Raw genomic sequence first — 20,202 nt, 5'->3', positions numbered from 1 at the left:
CCACAACTACTGAGCCCATGTGCCACAACTACTGAAGCCCGCACGCCTAGAGCCCGTGCTCTGCAACAAGAGAAGCCACCGCAATGAGAAGACTGCGCATTGCAACAAAGAGTAGCCCCCGCTCGCCGCAACTAGAGAAAGCCCGTGCGCAGCAACGAAGACCCAACGCAGCCAAAAATAAAATTAATTAATTAATTAATTTAAAAAATAGTACCTAGCTATTAAGGTTGTTGTCTGTATTAAGTGAAGTATATGTAAAGTTTGATGACAGTGTCTGGAGCATAAAAAGCACTCAATAAATTATACTATTTAAAAAAAAAGAATCTGCCTGCCAATGCAGTGGACACGGGTTCGAGCCCTGGTCCAGGAGGATCCCACATGCCACAGAGCAACTAAGCCTGTGCACCACAACTACTGATCCTGCGCTCTAGAGCCCGTGAGCCACAACTACTGAAGCCCGCGTGCCTGGAGCCCGTGCTCTGCAACAAGAGAAGCCACTGCAATGAGAAGCTGGCACGCAGCAACGAAGACCCAATGCAGCCAAAAATAAAAAAAATAAAATAAAAAAAGAACGTAAATGAGTTGGAAGATGGTTTGCATTTGGTCAGCTGATTTCCTTGGTGGCCACTGGCCAATCCCAAAGTGGGGAGCTAGGCTCCCCAAAGACCCTCAACTGCCCACACTCTGACATAACTGAACCCACAAGGCCTGAACTGCTACTCACAAGTCTCATGTTTAAACTATGCTTGGAATGTTCGATAGGAACATACACTTATTTTTAGGCAAGAAAGTTGTCTCCTAAGCTAACCCTGTGGCCCTGGAGCTGGCCGTATTTGGCAAGGCCTGCCTTGTGGCTGTTTATTAAAGAGGCCCAGAACTTTCTCAAGTCTAAGGTAGCTGCGAAGAGAACTCAATGAGCTGGGAGTCTTGTATTTTTATGGTCAAAGCTTGTTCCCTTTGAATCTCTGGGGTGTTTCTGTGCAGCGGGTAGGAGCCGAGTGCCGCTCCCTGACCTTCCACAGCTTTGGGCCATGATCCATCAACCACAGTCATCCCGAAAATGGTTCACTGCTTTCAATGGATTGAATTCTCTTCCGTGGGTTGTCCCTGAGTCAGTGAGTCAGTGAGTTAATGAAAGTTACAAAAGGAAAGGGAAAATTCGTGTCCCCAAACGGTTAAGAAGGTTCCCCCACCCCAACTGGTCTAGGTATTTCCTCTCACTCCACCAGCAGACACAGTGCTGGGCGACTACAGGCCTGACATCTCTGAAAAAGACATCTCGATACAGACCTTTCTGTCTTACAGAAAGTCAAACCCTACCAGACTTGGCAGTGAAGCTCAAACGATGCCCCCACCCACACCCCGTCCTGCAAAGAAAAAACTGCCTGACGATCCTGGTGATGTTTACGGGCTGGACACCTTCCAGGATTGGTTAGCAGACAGCCTGTAAGAAGGGGTGATTCATCAGACTGCCCTTGAACTAGCCTGGCAAGCCAGCTGCTTCCAGACATTTTGAATTTTGAAATGGAGCTTATTTCATAGGCCAGAACTGGAAGATCATACCAGCCTATAAAATTAAAAAAACAAAAAACAAAACACAAAACTGACTCTTCCAAACATAATCCATGCCAGCAGCAGCCAAAGAAGCATTTAATATTTTCATCAGACACAGAGTTTAATGTAAAGATACTCATTTCCTTAAAGTGGGGGGGGGGGGAGGGAAGGGGGGGATGATAGGGAGAAAAAGGTTTATTTATTGTCAGAGTTGGAGTAGGAAGGATGTGGATTTTTAAAAAAATGTTATCACGGAATGAACTGTGCTTGGGATTTGCTGGAAACTTTAGAGTTCTTTTTAATTTGTCAGTGTTTGCGAAAACAGGGAAAAGATGCAGGCACATTTTGCCCTGCTATTAAGAAGTCACATAGCTGAAATTCCAACTCTAAATGCCTAGAGAAAAAGCACACATCCCAGCCACAAAGCCAACAGCGGCTTTCATGGTGTACTCTTGTTCTTCTCTCCCTCTCTCTCTCTCTCTCTCTTGCGCAAATACACACCCCCTCATCGATAAAACAATAAAACGGGCTGGCCTGACTCCTGCGCCAGGGAACAGAGGCCCCTCGTCCCCCTCCCCAGCGTGGCCACCACTCACGTGGATATCTTCTGCGAGACTGGCTGGCAGCAGCCTATTTCTGCCCAGCAGCCCAACATTCCACCACTGGTGCTGCCTCTAGTACGAAGCTCCATCCCCAAAACAATAAGCAACTCAGTTTCCACGGCGATATCAACTAAATACCTTTTACCCACACCCTGATTTAGACTGATCATAGAGCACTGATGCGTTGATGGTTGCACACGTGCATACCGAGGAGGCCAGTGACACTGGTGACACTGACCGAAGCCGGCTTCCAGCACTGCCCCTCGGGGCTTGGTAAAGGGAAGCCTGTCTTTTCAAGAACGCAAGCTGAAGACCCACAAACCCTCCTGGCGTGACACCCCCTCAAGCAACCTCCCAGCGTGGTGGCTGGTTGTTCAATCCCTTTCAAGCTTCCTCCTGTGATGTTTCTCCTAACCTCAAACTGGCCTTCTCTGCCATTGAAATGAAGTGTATATTAAAAAAAGAAAGAAAGGAAAAAGAAGAAATGCATTTCTTTGGCTTCCTGCAGTGCCCCCATCCTGGATGGCTGCTAATTAAGACATTCTTGGAGCTGGAATCAGAGTCCTTACTGGTCAGGAGGTAAGATATGGAAACCCTTCATCCTGGGCTCTTTGGAGATTAAAAAACCAAATGTGTTCCCTTCACGTGTGGAGAACAAGGAGGAAGGCGTACTGCCTGCCTTCCGCACTGCCTCCCATCCACCTAGACTGTGGCTTCCACCCACTCTCAACAGCCATCAGGGAGGGCGAAAAAGATGAAAAGAAAAACCCACTAGAAAGCCAGTATCAAGACATCACTCAGCCCCACATCTTTGGGGGGAAAACTTTAAAAAGCATAAAACAAACCACAATGTCTTCTTTATTCCTGCCCAAAGCTGAAGACACAAATGCTGTTGTATTGATGGTGTTCTAGCATCCCATTCAATCATTTCAGCACTGTCAATGATATTTCCCGAGATGACTTCACTGTGTTCTGCGGAGTTGTAACTGCCCCTTCCAACTACTTCTGCCCCATGTCTATAGTTCCATAGGAGACAAAGAATCTGTTCTGCTCTGATATCTGGAAGCAAAACATTTAAATCAGCCCTTCTTAACTTGGCAGGAGGGCACTGCTTTCCTTTCTGAATCTAGGATGCAAACCCAGACAGGGTAGCAGGGTGGTTTATTCATGGGAGCAGCCAAACTTTAAGTGTATATGTGTTAGAAAGCTGGAGCCTTAAAAAGAAAAAGCGATGTGAGGAGCAAGGGATAAACCTACAATTCTTGTATTTAGAACATGGCCCTAGTTACTCAAAAAAAAAACCAGAACCCAAGAAACCTTAACATTTGAATGCAGAGATAAACCCAGTGCCATCCACTCCTGCTCAAGGGTAGTACAGTGGGATGCCGGGCAAGCAGGATGGGCTGTGTGTTCCTGGGTAAGTCACTCTGCCCCACCATTCGCCATTCGCGGAATGTTTCAGGGTCAAGTGAGATAAAGTTTTTTCCAAGTGCGGCACGCACACATGGGAGATTTTAAGGATTACCCACACTCTCCATTAAACCTTGAACAACAGCGAGAAGGTTATTCCCCTTGATTCTCTTGAAAACCTTCTGATCAAAGAGAAAGTCTCTGTTTGGTACGCTGGGTCTCTAACACCTCACCAACACTTGCCAATCTCCTTTCAACAAAGGGAGCATGCCTCAGGCCCAGAGCCTGCAGCAGGAATAGTACCTAGCTAGAACTTAACAGCACTGTTTTGTTTTCAGCCTGTTTACTTTTGCAGTTTCCTTCTATTTATGGCCAGGGAAGCTAGGTTTTCCATTTGCAATACTCATATAAATTTCCCCTTTAAAACTTAAGTTAAAAAAGGCAGGGACTTACCTGGTGGCGCAGTGGTTAAGAATCCGCCTGCCAATGCAGGGGACATGGGTTCGAGCCCTGGTCCGGGAAGATCCCACATGCCACGGAGCAACTAAGCCTGTGCACCAGAACTATTGAGACTGTGCTCTAGAGCCCGCGAGCCACAACTACTGAGCCCACATGCTGCAACTACTGAGACTGCGTGCTGCAACTACTGAAGCCCGTGCGCCTAGAGCCCGTGCACCTAGAGCCCGTGCTCCGCACAGCAATGAGAAGCCCATGCTCACTGCAGCTAGAGAAAGCCCACACACAGCAACAAAGACCCAACGCAGCCAATAAATAAATAATTTGTTTTTTTAAAAGGGCAAATTGACTTGAAAGAATATTATTAAGTATATAAAAGCAAAAGTGGCTAAGGAAAAATCACAAATGACTGAAGTTTAGGAAATACGGCGACAAGCGTGGGTTGGGGGTGAGGAGGGCTGCTCTGGCTGGAGAACCACTGTCCCTTCTGGAAACACAGGATGGTCCCTCGCTCTTGGGGAGATGGGGCTCATCCCACTCCAGGAAGGCAGGAGCCAGTACAGAAACAGGTGGCAAATAGCAAATCCCAAGTCAGCTCTATTCACTCACTTTTAGATACCACTTCAGTAAATTACATCTAAGAAAAAAGGCCACTGGCCTCTTCCGGAGTAACTCCTGCTCAGAGTAAAGAGAAGGCAACCAAGTTACACCAACCAGCTTTTAAAGACTTTCCGTGGACATCCCAAGTTAATGCATCTGTTGTTTATGAGGGAAAGGGGAGGGGGAGGGACATGAAAGAACAACACAACCAAAAAAAGGCACAACACCAAGACAAATGTCTCTGGGATTTTTATAATCCCAGGGAGACCGCTTCTTGGACAAAACTTCCCAAGCACTGATAAAGGTCACTCTTGCCAGTTAAATGTATGCAGAGTTTTCACTTTCTGGAGGAGGCGGGATCCTCCTCCCAGCCGCGGGTTAATTTTTCCTCCCAATAAGATCACTCTTTAAACGGAGGCTGGAATTTTAAATGATTCTGTTTCTCTTAACTCACTGAACCCTACACTCCCTGATACCTGGGTTACTGACTAAAATGTAACTCATAAACCTTCCTGAAGAAAAGCAAGTGTTACTTGTGCCACTTTCAGACACTTTATAACAACTTCTGGCGTCTAGACAGGCAACACTGTAAAACTAAGTTTCCTTATAATTGCGCTTGATGCTTTGATGTTTCAAAGTTTAACCTCATCCTAAAGGAGACTGATTTTGAGCTCTCAAACTACCCAGGACATAAAGGCTTCTTTCAAACCTCCCTGGATGACAGGATTTGTAGCTGCTCAAGTAGAAGCTTCCACCCACCTTTTAGTATGTCAGTGTTTCAATTACCACTGCCATTGAATTACCAACTTGCTATCACTTGCCTCCTATTTCCATGAAAAAAGAAAACGGGGGGAAGGGAGACTTAAACAAGGTAACGTGAGTGCGTTTGCTATTCTGTAAAATAAATAGGTAAATAAAGGCAGCGGAAGGGAACTGACCATGACCGATGAAAACACAGACATCACTAAGTGAAGGAAATAAGGATAAAGCTGGGGAAACCATTGATCTAGAATATACCAAATGCCAGACAAGAGATAAACATGTTGATAATTCAGCCATTCAGAAAACCTGAATGAGCAAGTGATACCAGAGCAAACAGCTGTTCCTTATTTTTGCCCTTTCCGTCTCCCCTCCCCCAAAAATAAGAGCAAAGGAGTTTTTTTTTTTAAAGAACAACCCTAAGATCTGGTCAAAGGCTTGTACAATTCCCAGCACACTATAAATCAATATGGCAAAAGCCAAAAGCGTTCATCTCAACAGTCTCAGAAATTCCTTGAGCCTTCCCCAAATCAATTCCTTTCTGGCTCCATTCTCTTCGCTGTCATCTGCTAGACCAGCACTGCCAAATAACTTGTACTACTCACTCAGTTAACGCTGTAGAAGGGTGCTGTCTGGCCAAAGTCAGCCGTGACTGGAATATATGTTTAAGCGGCAGAACTCCCCACCCCAGAGGCTTAAGATTGGAATCCAGACTTGTCCCTGCTCCCCTGACATCTGATTAAGAGGACATTTTGAGAGTGCAAGCCTACATTTTAACTGACCTCCCGGACTGCATCTCAGGAGTTTAATAGCACCAGCAGCACCTGGATATTAAAACCCCACCCTCATTTCCAGGGTTGTTTTCCTCCAACACTTTCACCAAACTTTTCCCACAAGGCATCCCACTCTAGGCCAGGCAATCGGCTGCCATTAAAGGAGACCATTTAGCACCAGTTCCAACTGGAGAGTGAGTCAGCTCCCGGCTGCCAAAGCAGCCTCCTTGTTGGTCTCAGGGAGGGTGTTTCAAAAGGCAGAGGGCAATCCTGGGCCCACGCCCTGGAGCGCAAGGAATCAGATGAAGCAACGGGCGCCACTCCATGGCACTGACCGGATTTCAACTCTCAGCTGAATGAGTGTGAGTGAGTACAAGGGGCGCTGTACTCCCAGGCCAGCCTCCCACATCTCATCTCTTCCGCAGGCCTCAGAAAAGCCCGGTTCTTAAAACACATGGGGTTGGGTGGGGAGGACAGAGGCTAGCAGCTGATAGCTTCCCCTACCCCTCTCCCAAGAAGGCAAACAGGATACCTGCTGCCCTCACATATTTACAGTCTTTAATTCTAGATGACAACTGAGTTTAGGTTTTTTGGTTTTGGTTTTTGTTTTCGGTATGTAACTTATTCAGTTTTTAAAACTGCTAAGGATCTGCTAGTCTTAGCCAGATCCTAAGAGGGAAGCAATTAGAGTAATGGAACAAAATAACAGATGGCTACTTTGAGGTCTCTATCATCAGCCTAAGGAAAAAAAAAAAAAACAACAAACCCTACTTGGAGAAAAACAAGACACCATCAGAACTTTCAAATAATTAACTCAAATCTAATAGAGCCCGAGCCAAAGGTCAGGGTCTAAACACTGAGGCCCTGTAAGCAGTGATGTTTCAATGAACAGGCAACCTTAGCAAAGGAGGCAATTCCTCTTGCTGTGATGAGAAGTTCTAGATCAGCTATCAAGTGACCTCACCTGTCCAGCAGAACAGGGCGGGCAAGGCTACCCAGGCCCCTTTCAGAAACTGGGAGAGAGAACTCTGGCCCAGAGCTATAATTGCTCAAGAATTTGCTCAAAGGCCAGACCAGTCCTTCCCCCACACCCCTGGAGAAAACACGTAGAGACTTCCCAGATCAGAACTGTTGCATAAGCTACTTATCAGGTAATGCCTTGGTTACAAGGGTCCTTAGAAGGGCTTCAGGTAGAAGTGAGAACCACCAGGAATCACACGCACCCTGACTTGGGCCAAACCTTGCTTAATTCCTAGAAGAATTCAATTCCACACGCTTTAAGGGCCTACAGCTATCCTGGATAATGATTTTTAGGGTATGAGAGTACGCACAGGACACTCACAGTACTGCCACTCTCCCTGTGACCAGTGGCTCAGCCTTGGAGGGGCAAGAAGGGCAATCTGTCATTCACTAAAGTGACACTGCAGCGCAGAAAAACCCAGCCAGCCTGTCTGGGGGGAATGGGGGTGGGGGGTTCCTCTTAGAAGGAAGACAACAGCACAAACTTGTGTATATATTCCTTTCCATTACTCCTTCTCCCACTTCAGAAAGGATCCCCACCCCATAATAGGTAGGTGCACAGCAGTGAAGCGATATTCCCCCCCAAAGTACAGCTATGTGTAAATATTTGTCACAGTTGTATAAAGCAGGACACACTAGAATCTGCCCCTTATTGAGAATCTAAAACAGCTAGTATTAGAGGGGCTGTGAGCCACCCTTTCCCTGAACCTTGCCTGATCCTTGTGGAAGGGAGGAGGGAGGATGATACAACAGCAGCAAGGCCTAGGGGTTCCGGTGAGTCCCCTAGGGGGTCCCGCCCAGGCCTGAATGGTGCCTCAGCCTCACCCAGCGTGCAAGGGAGACTATAACCACGAAGGAGCACACACCCTAACTCCCAGAAGGGAGTGGAAGTGAGCTAGCAAAGGGAGTCACTCTGGGAGTCGTAGAAGTCAGGAAGGGAGGGAAAGGGAAGGTCCCCACTCCCACCACCTGAGTAAAAATGTTCCGAAGTTCATTCTCCCCAAGCACCTGGCGCTGGAGAAGACAGATCCCAGACATGCTCAAAGACAACCCCGTGGCCCCCTGTTCCCCTCCCAACTTTCCAAGTCTCTTGGCAACTCTTAACCTTTTCCAGCCCGGCACTGCCTCCGGCAATAAACTGCAGTTGAGACTGCAGGCTAGGTCTCTCCCCTTAAAAAGAATTTTATGTCAGATTATCTCAACCTGCCCACCCGGAGGTAGGTGGGGCAACAGATAAGGACACCACCATCAAGCCGCCACCCGCCCCCCCCCAACTACTGATGAGGAAATTCAAGCAGAGGTTGGTAATTTACCCAAGGTCATGCCAGGCTCCACCCCAGGCTGCCTGGAACAGCTGCTCCCTTCACCCTTTCCCCTCCACCCCGGGCTGCCTGCACAGAGCCCCCAAAGCACCAACTCACACCCTCAAGAGGCTTCCAGCCACACTTGCCACTCAAGCCCCTTGCCTGAGTTGGCCCCCATGATCTGAGGAAGCTCCACCAAAGCTACCCTCCCGAAGTCCCAACACCACACACATCTGTCCTTGTAGAATCACAGAAGGGACCCCTTCGACCCCTCCTCATTTCACAGATGACAGAACTGCCCTGAGATCAAGGGTCTTGCTCCAGGCCACAGAGCTGACAACAAACCTAGGAAGAAAATTCCGATCTCCGGAACATATTAAACGCCTCTAAGTGCAAGTACTTCCCACCCTCTTCACACACAACACTTTTAAACAGCCCCCTCCCGACACACACACCCACTCAACACCCTCCTTTCTTTAGCTCTTGCTGCACACACTCAAACCCTCTCTTCTATCAGCTTGGAGCTCTCCCCTCTCAACTACCCTGGATTACACACACACACACCACCTTCTCTGGGCCTCCCACTCCTTCTGATCTCCCTTTCCCCACCGTGGGTCCCCCCCACCCCGCAAATTGCTTCAACACCCCAACGTGCCACCTGAAAACAGACCCTGCTTTAGAAAGAGCTCTTCACCACCACCCCCAAAAGACACAATTCTTCTGGACACTCTCACCTCTTCCTCCCCAAACAATTTATTCTCCCTTCACAACACACACACTCTCTCCAGTCCCGGGACTGCATGTCCAGAAGCCCCCACCCCCAGATTCCTTTCTCAGCCTATCCATCACACACTCCCTTTCTAATGAGACTTTCATTACTACTCTAACCTCCCTCCCACCATCCGCCATTCCGCTCATTCTCTCCCGCCATCCTCACCTTGTTCAGGCTACCTTAGCCTCCGGCGCCGCCAACCCTTTGCTGAGCTTTGTCTACGTTCCATCAGTTCTTCAGAACCCCTCCTCAAAACACTCCAGATACTCTCTGTATCCCCCCTTCGGCCTCTCCTCCTCAGTGAGGTCTCGGCCTCATCAATTCCTCTTCTTCTTCCTATCTCCCAATCTTCTCCTCTTCCCTGTAGAACAGCACACCCCAAATAAAACTCACCCCCTTCAAAACCTCTTATTCACAGCTCCCTAACTTCTCCCTTCAGACCCGGAGTCCCGGAACTCCTTAGCAGCCCTCCCCGTCCTCACCCCCCAAGCTCCGGGTCCTTTCACACCCACTTCTTTCCTCAGCCCCTCTCCTCCTTCCATCTCCCCAGTCCTCCCACTACTCTTCAGACTTCATAATCCCTTCCTTGGTACCCCTACTCCATCTTCAGACTTCCAGAATCTTCATCCCCTTTAGAAGTCCCCCAACCCGGGGCTCCCTCAATTCCAACCCTCTTCAGAGGATTCTGCAATCAAAATAACCCCCTCCATACTCGAGCTCTTCAGACTCCCCCGATGCCTAATTCTATCCTGACCCACAAATTCCGGACTCCCCCGTTTCCCTCTGAACACCCCCAGTCCATCCTGACCCTCCAGTCCCGCCTCAGACCCCATTCCATGTTAGAGTCTCCAATCATCTCGCCGGTTTCCCCCAATTCCCCGCCCAGACCCTCCAATTCCTTCATCGGGCTCCCTGATTCCTTGTTTTAGATTTCCATATTCCCTGTTCGGCCGCCAATTATTTTTTCAGACTCCCAATTCCTTGCTCAAGTTCTGCAACTCCTCTTCAGGACTCTAAACCCCTTCCCAGACCCGCCGGTTTATTCCCAGGACGCCCAGTTCTCACCACAGACCCTCCAATTCCGTTTCAGGACCTCCCAGCCCCTTTCCGGCCCCCAGCCTCCCTCGGAAGCCCCCCTCCAGCCCGTTCGGCCCGCGGGCCGCGCACCTTGCGCTGCTGCTTCTCCCAGGCCGGGTCCAGCAGCAGGTCCCGGTCCCAGTCGTCCTCCTGGGCCATGTAGTCGCCCATGCTACCCCCGCCGCCGGCGCCATTGCTCCCGCTGCTGGGGCCGTATTGGTACGACTGGTTCGCCGCGTGGTAGTCCACCATTCCGCTGCCTCTCCCGAGCCCGTCCGCTCCCGCCTCTGCTCCCGCCCCTCTGCCCGAGCCGCCGCCGCCGCCGCCGCTGCCGCCGCCGCTTCAGCTGCTTCAGCCCGCCCTCCGCTGACGCCTGCGCACTGCTCGCTGCGCCTGCGCACCGCGCCGCCGCCGCCGCCCTCTCGCGCGCGCGCGCCTCCTATGCCAAAACGCACTGAAACCCCGCCTCGGGGAGCTCGGAGCCTGCGCAGAGTGCACCTCCCCTCGGCCCTTCAGCTCATGGACGAGCCGCGCCCCCTCCCCCGCGTGAGCGCGCGCGGCCTCTGCGTGTGGGCAGGGCCAGAGCATGAATGATTCGTAAGGCGGGTCTCGACATCAGGCTTGAACCTGCTGAGGCGTGGCGTGTATTCCCATTCAGTAACAGAAATTTAACAAATATTTATTAAGCGTCTACTGTGTGCGTTGCCAGTAAACAAGATAGACAAAACTCCCTGGCCTCATGGAACTACCTTCTAGTGAAGGGAGACAACAAAATTTTAAGTTCATGTATATTGAAAGGGATAAGTGTTATGGAGAAAAATCAAGCAGAGCTGGAACGTAAACGAAGTACTCAGGGTAGCCTTTGCGGAGAAGGAGAACATTTGAACAAACATCTGGGGGATTCACGAAATGAACATGGGAGTTAGGTAGACTGGAATAGATACTGGCTGACGGGGAAGGTAGAGGATTTTTTGGACTTGTCTATCTTCATTCATTCAACAAACATTTATTGGGCACCTACTGGTGTGCCAGGCCCTGTTCTTGGGTGCTGGCGATATGGTGCTGAGCATGATAAATGTGATTAGTTCTCAAGTGGCTAATATTGGGGGGGGGGTGTGCAACAATAAACAAATAAATAACAGATAAATGACATTGTTACACTGAGGCATGTCAAGTGTAAATATCCAAAGCTGAGCTCCTCGTCTTCCTCTCAGACCTGGTCACCCCACCGTCATCCCCATCCCAGTCAATGGCGCCTCCATCCTTCCAGCTGTGCAGGCAGCAAAGCTTGCAGTCCTTGGCTCCTGTGTCTGCACGCCCCACATCCAGTTCTTCAGGAAATTCTGTCAGTTCCATCTTCAGAGTACGTCCGGGATCCACCCACTTCCCCTTTCCCCCACGGCCACACCCTGGTCCTGTCCAGCCTCGCCTCGTCTTCGCTTGGACCACTGCAGTAGCCGCCTCACCATCTCCCTGCTCCTCCACTCACCTCCCGACTCTCCTTCTCACAAGAAGTCAGAAGGAGCCTGTGAACACTTGAGTCAGATCAAGTCCCTCCCTCCCTGCTCAGAACCTTCCTTTGGTGCCACATGTCAAAGTCAAGGAAAGGAGGAAAGGCTGCTGGAGTCTTCCTTGCCCTGGTGCAGCCCAGCCCAGCTTTTGAAATAACCGAGACTCCTGGGGCCTCAGCCAAACCCACAAGGTCTTCCACGTCCTGGTCATCCTGGTCCCCATTCTTATCCCAGCTCACCTCCCACTCTCCCCCTCCTCTCTGAGCTCCCGCCACACTGCTGGCCTCCTAGCTGTTCCTCCAACACACCAGGTATGCTCCAGCCTCAGGGCCTTTGTATACGGTGATACCTTGTTACCACTGTTTGGAACACTTTCCCCGGATACTGGATCCCCAGGGCTCATAGCCACCTCACCTGCAGATCAGCGGAAATATCACCTCCTTAGTGAGACCTCCCCTGACCACCTTTTTCTAAATAGCATCCCACACCTTCCCAGCTTTATTCTTTCCAGAATACTGATCACCATTTAATATACTACATGACTGGTTTACTTATCATGTTTGTCTCCTTCCCAACAGTGTCAGCCCATGAATGGTGAGGATCTTTTGTTTTGGTCACTGCTGTATCTCTAGCCCCTGAAGCAGTGTCTGGCACAAGACAGAAGCTTAATAAATCCCAGATGAATGAATAGACTTAAAATCATACTGAAGTATCTGAGGAGTTTATTTTGTTTTTTACTATTTTTTGCCTGAAAAGAAGTTTTGATTTTATTCTAAGTGCAGTGGGGACATATAATGAATTTTATTCTAAATGCAATGGTAAGTTAGGAGAGGACTGCAAGCAGGGGTGGGGTCTGATTCAACTGTCCATAGGGTCCGTCTGGCCACACAAGGGGAACAAACTGTAGAAGGTGGAGTGAGTTCAGGGAACCCAGTGAGGAGGCTTCTGCGATGGTCCTGATGAGGCTGGACAGACAAGAGGGTGAAGGAGGAGAGTGCTGAGGAGGAGAGGCAGTGGGAGGATGTGGGGAAGTGGAGCCTCCAAGACTTAGTGTCATGAATTTGATGGGGGTGGGAGGCAGGGGTGGGAAAGAGCAAAGAATCAAGACTCAAGGTGGCTCTAGGTTTTGGACCTCAGAGCCACCTTGAGGGGAGTGGGTGGGTGTTAGGGAAGGTAAGAAGGTAAGGGTTTGACTGAAGCAGAGCCTGACCGGCAGTACAAAAGGACTGTGTTGCAGTCATCTGCTGGGGATGGGGATTAGAAGACACGGCTTCTCCAGGTTATGGGAGTTACCAGGATCTCTCCTCTCTCTCTCAAAGGCACTAGAAGAGATCCAAGGGCAAGTAAAGGAAGGGGATGAGGCCTCGGTAGCAGCCCACCTTCCCAGGTAATGCCATGACCTGGCCAAAGACGCGGGTGTTGGCTGTTTCCAAAGCTGGGCTGCGCTGGGGCTGGGTTGGGGCAAGGCACCCTCTTCCTGCCTAACCTGCAGAACGAGCCCAGGACTCTTGTGCTGGGCTCGCTGGGCAGGGAAAGGCCGCTCAAACAATGGGCCATCTGCCCCTCCCTGCGTGCTCCCAGTTGACACTGAGAAACCTCCCAGACCAAGGGCTCAGAGATGAAGTGGATGTCCCCAGCCAATGAGGTTTAAATTAAAGGCTCCGTTTAATTGCCAGCTTTGAGGCCACTTCCCAGCAGCCATCCATGGACAGTGCAGTAATAATAGCTACTGTTTATGGAGGGTCAAGGCGCAGCAGGCAAGAAGAGGGGGCAGGGAGAGATCCCTGAGTGAAAGGGTATGGCCAGTGGGCCCTGGTATTAGGTTCACCATTTCCACATCACCATTTCTTGGAGTTCTCAAGACTTCAGTCAGAACTTATTAAATGCTGTATCCCATTACTGGGAAATCCCTGGCAGTCTAATGGTTAGGACTCAGCACTTTCATGGCTGTGGTCCAGGTTCAATCCCTGGTCAGGGAACTAAGATCCCACAAGCCTCACGGTCAAAGTAAATAAATAAATAAATGTTGAATTAAAACAAATAAATGCTGTATCCCATTATTAACGCTACTTAGATGAAACAAAGGAGAGAGGGCTGCATCCTCTCAGAGTAGGAACATGAACAGGTCCTGGGATGTCTAGAGGTGACTGTGGAAGCAGCTGAAACAGCAGTCCTAAGCCCGAGCCACCACGACAGGTGACAAGTTGAGTGCATTAACTCACAGCAATGACTGAAGTGGGTACTCTCCCCAGCTGTAAAACTGAGGCACAGAGGGGTTGACTAACACACCCAAAGGTCACTAGGCTGGTGTTTGAACTCAGTCGTTCTGCAGAGCCAGGCCTCTTAGCTGCTCAAAGGATGATCCTCCTGGAGCAAAAGCAGGTTGGCAAAGCAGGACAAGTTGTGGCTTCCAAAACAGATAAAGGTCATTTCCTCCTCCCTTGCAGGGTGGCCATGGCCCGTTGCACCCTACACAAGGGCAAGTGCTACGTGGGTGCGTGGGAGTGTGCCCACCCAGAACGGGTGCCTTTTGCTGACTCACACAACCAAATGGGTGGGTAACAGCACCCCAGTCTCCCCTCCTTCTACTCCCCTTAGAGCTAGCTCCCAATTCCTGAGCTGCAAAAGCACCCTTTGTCCCCAGGGTTTGGGCATGTCCTAATTCCTGGCTCCTGCTCAGGTCTGATCCCAGGGCAAAGGGTGTCCCGTTCGGCCCTGGTTCCCCAATTCAGGGCCCTCAGAGAACGATGGGTGTGAGTGCTGGCAAGTGGGGAGGGCTGGGAAGGCTGGCAGCACAGGCTCACCTGCCCTTGCCGTGGGCAGAGTCCACACATACCGGTCATTTGAGAATGAGGCGCTCCCTCAGGGGCACCTGCAGTCTATGTAAAGGGATGTGCATCCATTGTGGCATTTGATTTCCTCCATTTTCCCCAGTCACTGTTGTCCCCACTCCCTCTTCCTGCAGGCAACAGGCTCACAGGTGAAGACACCCGCCTGAAAGTCTGGAATACCTTATAAAATGCGAATAACCAACCTAAGGTCACTCTGCCAGAATGTCTGGAATACTTTGCAAAATGCGAATAACCAACCCAACTAAGGATCATGTGACGTGTGCTAGGCCTCCTGGCCACTGTAGGCTGGAACTCGGCATGGGGTATGGGGGGAAACGGCCTGGCCTCAAATCCCAAAAAATCTCACCAAACAGAAGAGTGCTGGGGACTAGTTTGCAACATTGGGAACAAACTCTTCTGACCCTGAAATTAACGACTCCAGTTTTCTAAGCGCCAAAAACAGGCTAGGTCCTGATCTGAGAAATTTACTGGCCAGAGCTCACAGAATCCTCATGATTCTGACAAGGGTGCATCATTCTCCCCCTTTCACAGATGAGGAAACTGAGGAACAGAAGGCAAGGACACAAAACCGCTTGAGCAAGCAGCCAGAATCCGGCCCCCCACCCAGCTCACCCCTCCAGCCACTGCCTCGGGGCCACTAGTGGCTGGATCCGTGAGGGCCAAGGGCAAAGCGGGTGCCTCTCCCTCACCAGGAACCCAGTGGCCACACCTGTTCGCCTAGGTTTTCAGGACAGAAGAGCCCAAGCTAGCCCCAGGTGCAGGGCTGGGCTCCTACATCCCATTCATACCCTCCTCCTTGCTGACTCACCCACAGCCCATTCACACCCTCCTTGCTGACTCACGGCTGCGTGCCCTCCACTTGTGACCTGACAGGTCAGGAAGGTGGTGATGGAGGTCAGTTGCTGGGTCGGGGCGGAGGAGGAGATCAAAGGAAGCTTGGCTGCTGGTGGACGTGGGTGTGGGCAGCCAGAACAGAGGTGGCCCCAGCACAGGGCCATGCGAGGCCTGCTCCTGGTCCCCACCCCGTGGGAGAGGGGCAGAGTCAGGAAGCCAACGAGAAGATAACAGGGCTAAGAAGTCAACAAGTCTTTATTAAACGCCTGCAAAGTTACTGGGAGGAGGCCATGATGCTGGACACACCTGTTGAAAGGGAAGACCAGGGTCAACGTGAGCAGAATGGGAGACGAACCTCCAGCCACCAACCACAGCGCCCATGATGGTTTAGGGGCAGATAATCAGAAACCCCCTCACAGTCACCATCACAAAGGCAGTAGAGTTAAAAGTCTGGAGTCTGGAACAAGGAGGCCTAGGTTCAAGTCGCGGCTCTGCCCTGTACCGGGGGTGGGGGGGGGGGGCAGGGGTGACCTCAAGCAAGTCACTAAACATCAGTTTCCCACCTGTAAGAACCATCTGCCCTATGGGATGAAATGATGGCCTTAGAACAGTGCCTGTTACTAAGTAAGTGTGGCTTGCTATCATCATCACCGTCGTAGTGACATTTATTACGTACTGTTTGCAAGACACTCTGAGCACCGAACTTGCATCTCCTCACTGCAGAACCCTTTGCTCCACTGAGTTCTCTCAGAGAACCCCACCCAGTGGGCACATCTCATTTAGAGTGAGGGTCCACAGCCCCCAAATGTGGAGATGACTGCCCGCTCAATCTTGTTTCTCGATTAAGTAGCAACTTGGTTTGTACTCAGAGGCTACACCGTACCAGTCCGTACCTTTAAAACACCAGAACCACACTCAAGAGGGCAGGGAGGAGACCCAGGGCCTAAGGAGGCAGCCCTTCCCTGTACCCCGGTTCTCTCTCACTCCAAGACATCCACGCAGCGCAAAGGTGAGAGAGCGTGTGCTGATGGAACGGCAAGTTTGCTCCAGTTGAGCAGCCAGTGGAGTCTGTGTTAGGTAACGTGTGCGTGATGGTGACAACATGGGTAACATTCAGCGAGCTGTGGGACTGGTTCCTTGCTAAGTGGTGCGCATGGATTGCCTCACTTCACACTCACAGCTCCACGAGGTGCCTATCGTGGTGTTGTTCAGTTACTTACAAGGCCCCTCCAGACCCCGGGAAGTCTTACTGAGTGCTTCAGAGCAGGATACAGTACCCAGAATTCCAGGGGAGGACACCCAGCATCCTCTGCCATCCCTCCCTGGGCAGGTGGCCTGGGACCGAAGAGGTCAGGGGAGTCTGGCAGATGCCAATTTCCTGGCCTTGAACCAGAACTTATTTACCGGGGTCCTTTGGGGCCCCAGCCCTGGTCTGTCAAAGGGCATCTCCTCAGGCCTACAGCCTGAGGCCTCAGGCCACCACTCACTGTCAAAGTCGATCTTCTCCACAATGTTCTTGGGCTTAATGCTCTCTTCCTGGCTGCAGATGAAGATCTGGCCCGACTCATCAGTGCTCCAGCCGTACTTGCTCATCCACACCTTTAGCTGGCTGTCTGCAGGGGACACAGCAGCACAGGGGCTTTGCGCACTCTGATCCCACAGCACCGGGGAGGCCAAGGTGTCCTCCTTCCCTGCCTTCAGCCGACCTGGTCTCCTGCTGCTGGCCCGGTGCTTCTACAGTTCATTCTCCGAACAGCCGCCAGAGGGAGCCTCTTAGCCGTCTCATCCTTCCCATTACAGGGCTTTTGTCTTAGCCTCCTTTCATTTTCTATTTACCTCTTCCAGTTCGGAGCTCGGCTCCTTAGGACAGCAGTGTACTTACTTGCCTGCCCTTCCCCACAATCTACATGAAATGGCTTCAAAATTAGGGCGTCATCATTACCACCAACAATAAGCTTATGGCAACAGGTTTAAGCGTTTCTTTGCAGCTCTTTTTTGCCTTTAGAAAATATGCCTGGGGCTTCCCTGGTGGCGCAGTGGTTGAGAATCTGCCTGCTAATGCAGGGGACACGGGTTCGAGCCCTGGTCTGGGAAGATCCCACATGCCGCGGAGCAACTAAGCCCGTGAGCCACAGCTACTGAGCCTGTGCGTCTGCAGCCTGTGCTCCACAACAGGAGAGGCCGCGATGGTGAGAGGCCTGCGCACCGCGATGAAGAGTGGCCCCCACTTGCCACAACTAGAGAAAGCCCTCGCACAGAAACGAAGACCCAACACAGCCATAAATAAATAAAATAAATAAATAAATAAAATTTTTTTTAAAAAAGACAAAGAGTAGGAAAATCACCTGTATACCACAATCTACATAGTTAAGGGAGATGCAAAACTAAAAGATGTAAAATACGACGTTAAAAAAAAAAAAAAAAGAAAAGAAAATATGCCTGTAAGTTTGCCCAGCCAGAGAAGTATTCTGTTCCTTGAAATAATTCTTTTCTGCATGACTATTATTCAGCTGTTTCTCTTTACATTCCATTCTAAGGGTTGTTTCATCCCCTTTTGATTTTAATTTCACTTTTAAATATGTAAAACATCTATCCAACGTAAAGCACTTAGTATAGTGCCTGACGCAAAGTGCCCACTAAAAGTTAGCTTCCACTGAAAACAAACAAACATCCCGCAAAAAACCCACCTGGCTCAAAAGGCAAAACTATCCAAGATGGTACTCAGAGAAATCTCTCCCCCAACCCACCACTCTCCTCCCTGTTCTCACTTTCGGCCCCCAGGGAGTAACCATTTTCCTTAGTTCTTCTATTTTTCCTTCTTGCGTTTCTTTTTGCAAAATGAGCAAATACACACACATTTTTTTTTTTCTTTTTGGAGGGATCTTTAAAAACATAAATCTGATCCTGTCCCTCTCTGCTCAGACCCTCCAGTGGCTCCATCTCACTCAGGGTAAAGGACAAAGTCCTCAGGCAGGAGGCCCCTCAGTATCTGAAGCCCCGCCCACCACCACCTCTCTGCCCTCAGCTCCGCCCCCTCGCTCCCCCTGCTCCAGCCTAGGGCTTCCTGGCTGCTCTGTGACCACACAGGAGCCTCACATTCGCTCTGCCCTCAGGTTGCCCGCCTCACTCCGCTGAGGTAACCGGTCAGACGCTGCACCTCCTCACCTCCATGTGCCTCCTGTCGCCCCGCCCCTCGCCCGCCCCAGCCCTCTCTAGGGGCTGTCATGCATGAATTCCCACTGGACATGTACATCTTCATTTGTCATCTGTTTTGCCAACTCCACGAGAACGAACCTGAGTCATTCTGTGTTGTTCACTGCCGTGGCCCCAGGGCCTTGAACTCAGAGTAGGCGTTGAATTAATTTACGCAGAATTAACGAATGAATACCATAGGATCCCCGCCATGGAAGGGAACATTTTATACTAATTCCTTATTCCCTCCCTGGGCCTTCAATAATGACCTGGTGAGGCAGGGGTGGGCCCATCTGAGAAGCTGGCTGAGGCCCACCGCCCTCCTCACTCCCAACCTCCTAAACGGGCACTAGGGACCCAGAAGGGGCCTTACCTGTCAGATCCCCGAGCATCTCGGCCAGCAGCCAGCGATCAATGTGCTGATAAGTAATGCCCACAACATGGCAGATAACTGTGGAAATTAGGGACAAAGATGATGAAGGGCCACCCCCAGAACCCTGCTGCCACTCCCTCCCCCGCAGCAGGGAGCCCAAACTCAGAGAGGGACTTACATTTTCGGACAGAGTCTTCAAAGCCAGTTATACCTTCCAAGAGGTCCATGTTTTCATCCAGGGCTTGCTGTGAGGGGATTTACAATGTTGAAATAACATTAACATCAATAATGTCAAGAATATTAACACTAAAAAAAAAAAAAAAAAAAGAATATTAACACTGACATTAACAGAAGTGAACACCCCAGCATTCACCCCACATGCCAGCCCTCCTTCTGTGTGCAACCTTATGATGGAACAGTTGCTGTTTTTTTGCCCATTTTATTTTTTTCTCCGGCTGCACCGCGCGGCATGTGGGATCTTAGTTCCCTGACCAGGGATCAAACCCGCACCCCCTGTAGTGGAAGTACAGAGTCTTAACCACTGGACCGCCAGGGAAGTCCCTTGCCCATTTTAGAGATGAGGAAACCAAGGCTCAGAGCAGCTAAGTGATTTGCCCAAAGTCACAGAGCTGGGGTTTGAACCTGGCAGGCAGAAACCACAGTCCCAAGAGAGGAGACAGATACAGATTAGCTTCCTACACTCACCCACCTCCTCTTGGCTCCCATCTCCGAGAAAGGGCAACAGTCCTACCACAGCCCACGAGGCCCCCCAGGATCTGCCCGCCACCTCCTCCCACTCACCCCCCTCACTCCAGCCACAGGGGCTCCTCGCTGCCCCTTAGAAATTCCAGACACCCGCCCACCTCAAGGTCTCTGCGCTGGCTGCCTTGGGGGCTGGAACTCTCCTCCCACACGGCTAGCACCCCTACCTCCTTCAGGCCTCTGCTCAAATGCCACCGTCCCAGCCAGGGCTCCCCCCAACATCAGAGAGAGAACGAGGAACCCGCAAGGACAACGGGAAGGAGCAGCCAGTGCCGCAGGAGGAAAGCCAGGAGAGCCGCTGTCCCGGGGGCCAAGCGATGCTGGCCTGGCAGCTGAGCCGGGCCTGCGAAC

General features: G+C 50.8%; 2 protein-coding genes across 6 annotated transcripts in view; both read right to left on the bottom strand.

Annotated features, from left to right (window-relative positions):
- ACTN4 (actinin alpha 4) overlaps positions 1-10,665 on the bottom strand; it is a 73,410-nt gene extending 62,745 nt beyond the window's left edge. For 2 of the 5 annotated variants that reach the window (XM_057534989.1, XM_057534986.1), the window contains exon 1: positions 10,418-10,663. In XM_057534989.1, coding sequence (XP_057390972.1) covers positions 10,418-10,579 — 162 coding nt within the window. In that variant the 5' untranslated portion in view covers positions 10,580-10,663. Of the gene's footprint in view, positions 1-9,415; positions 9,440-10,417 lie in introns of those variants that run through there. The other 3 variants (XM_057534988.1, XM_057534985.1, XM_057534987.1) reach the window with 3 other exon arrangements.
- Positions 10,666-15,761: 5,096 nt separating this feature from the next.
- Positions 15,762-19,421, bottom strand: EIF3K (eukaryotic translation initiation factor 3 subunit K). Its single transcript, XM_057533432.1, has 4 exons — positions 19,268-19,421; positions 19,090-19,167; positions 17,012-17,137; positions 15,762-15,830 (listed from the first exon to the last, which is right to left on the bottom strand). Exons 1-4 carry the CDS (start codon positions 19,314-19,316, stop codon positions 15,799-15,801), a joined length of 285 nt encoding a protein of 94 aa, XP_057389415.1. The 5' UTR covers positions 19,317-19,421; the 3' UTR covers positions 15,762-15,798.
- Positions 19,422-20,202: the final 781 nt, after the last annotated feature.

The sequence above is a fragment of the Balaenoptera acutorostrata genome, chromosome 19, assembly GCF_949987535.1.
Source record: "Balaenoptera acutorostrata chromosome 19, mBalAcu1.1, whole genome shotgun sequence".
NCBI lineage: Eukaryota > Metazoa > Chordata > Mammalia > Artiodactyla > Balaenopteridae > Balaenoptera > Balaenoptera acutorostrata.
This window is presented reverse-complemented; position numbering and strand designations above follow the sequence as displayed.

What these genes read in the sequence shown, in the direction of transcription:
- EIF3K (XM_057533432.1), bottom strand. Translation starts at nt 19,316, where the DNA reads ATGGACCTCTTGGAAGGTATAACTGGCTTTGAAGACTCTGTCCGAAAA. An exon ending in GATGCTCGGGGATCTGACAG is followed by an intron (nt 17,138 to 19,089) that starts GTAAGGCCCCTT and finishes TGTCCCCTGCAG; the next exon opens with ACAGCCAGCTAAAGGTGTGG. An exon ending in GGAGAAGATCGACTTTGACA is followed by an intron (nt 15,831 to 17,011) that starts GTGAGTGGTGGC and finishes CCCTTTCAACAG; the next exon opens with GTGTGTCCAGCATCATGGCC.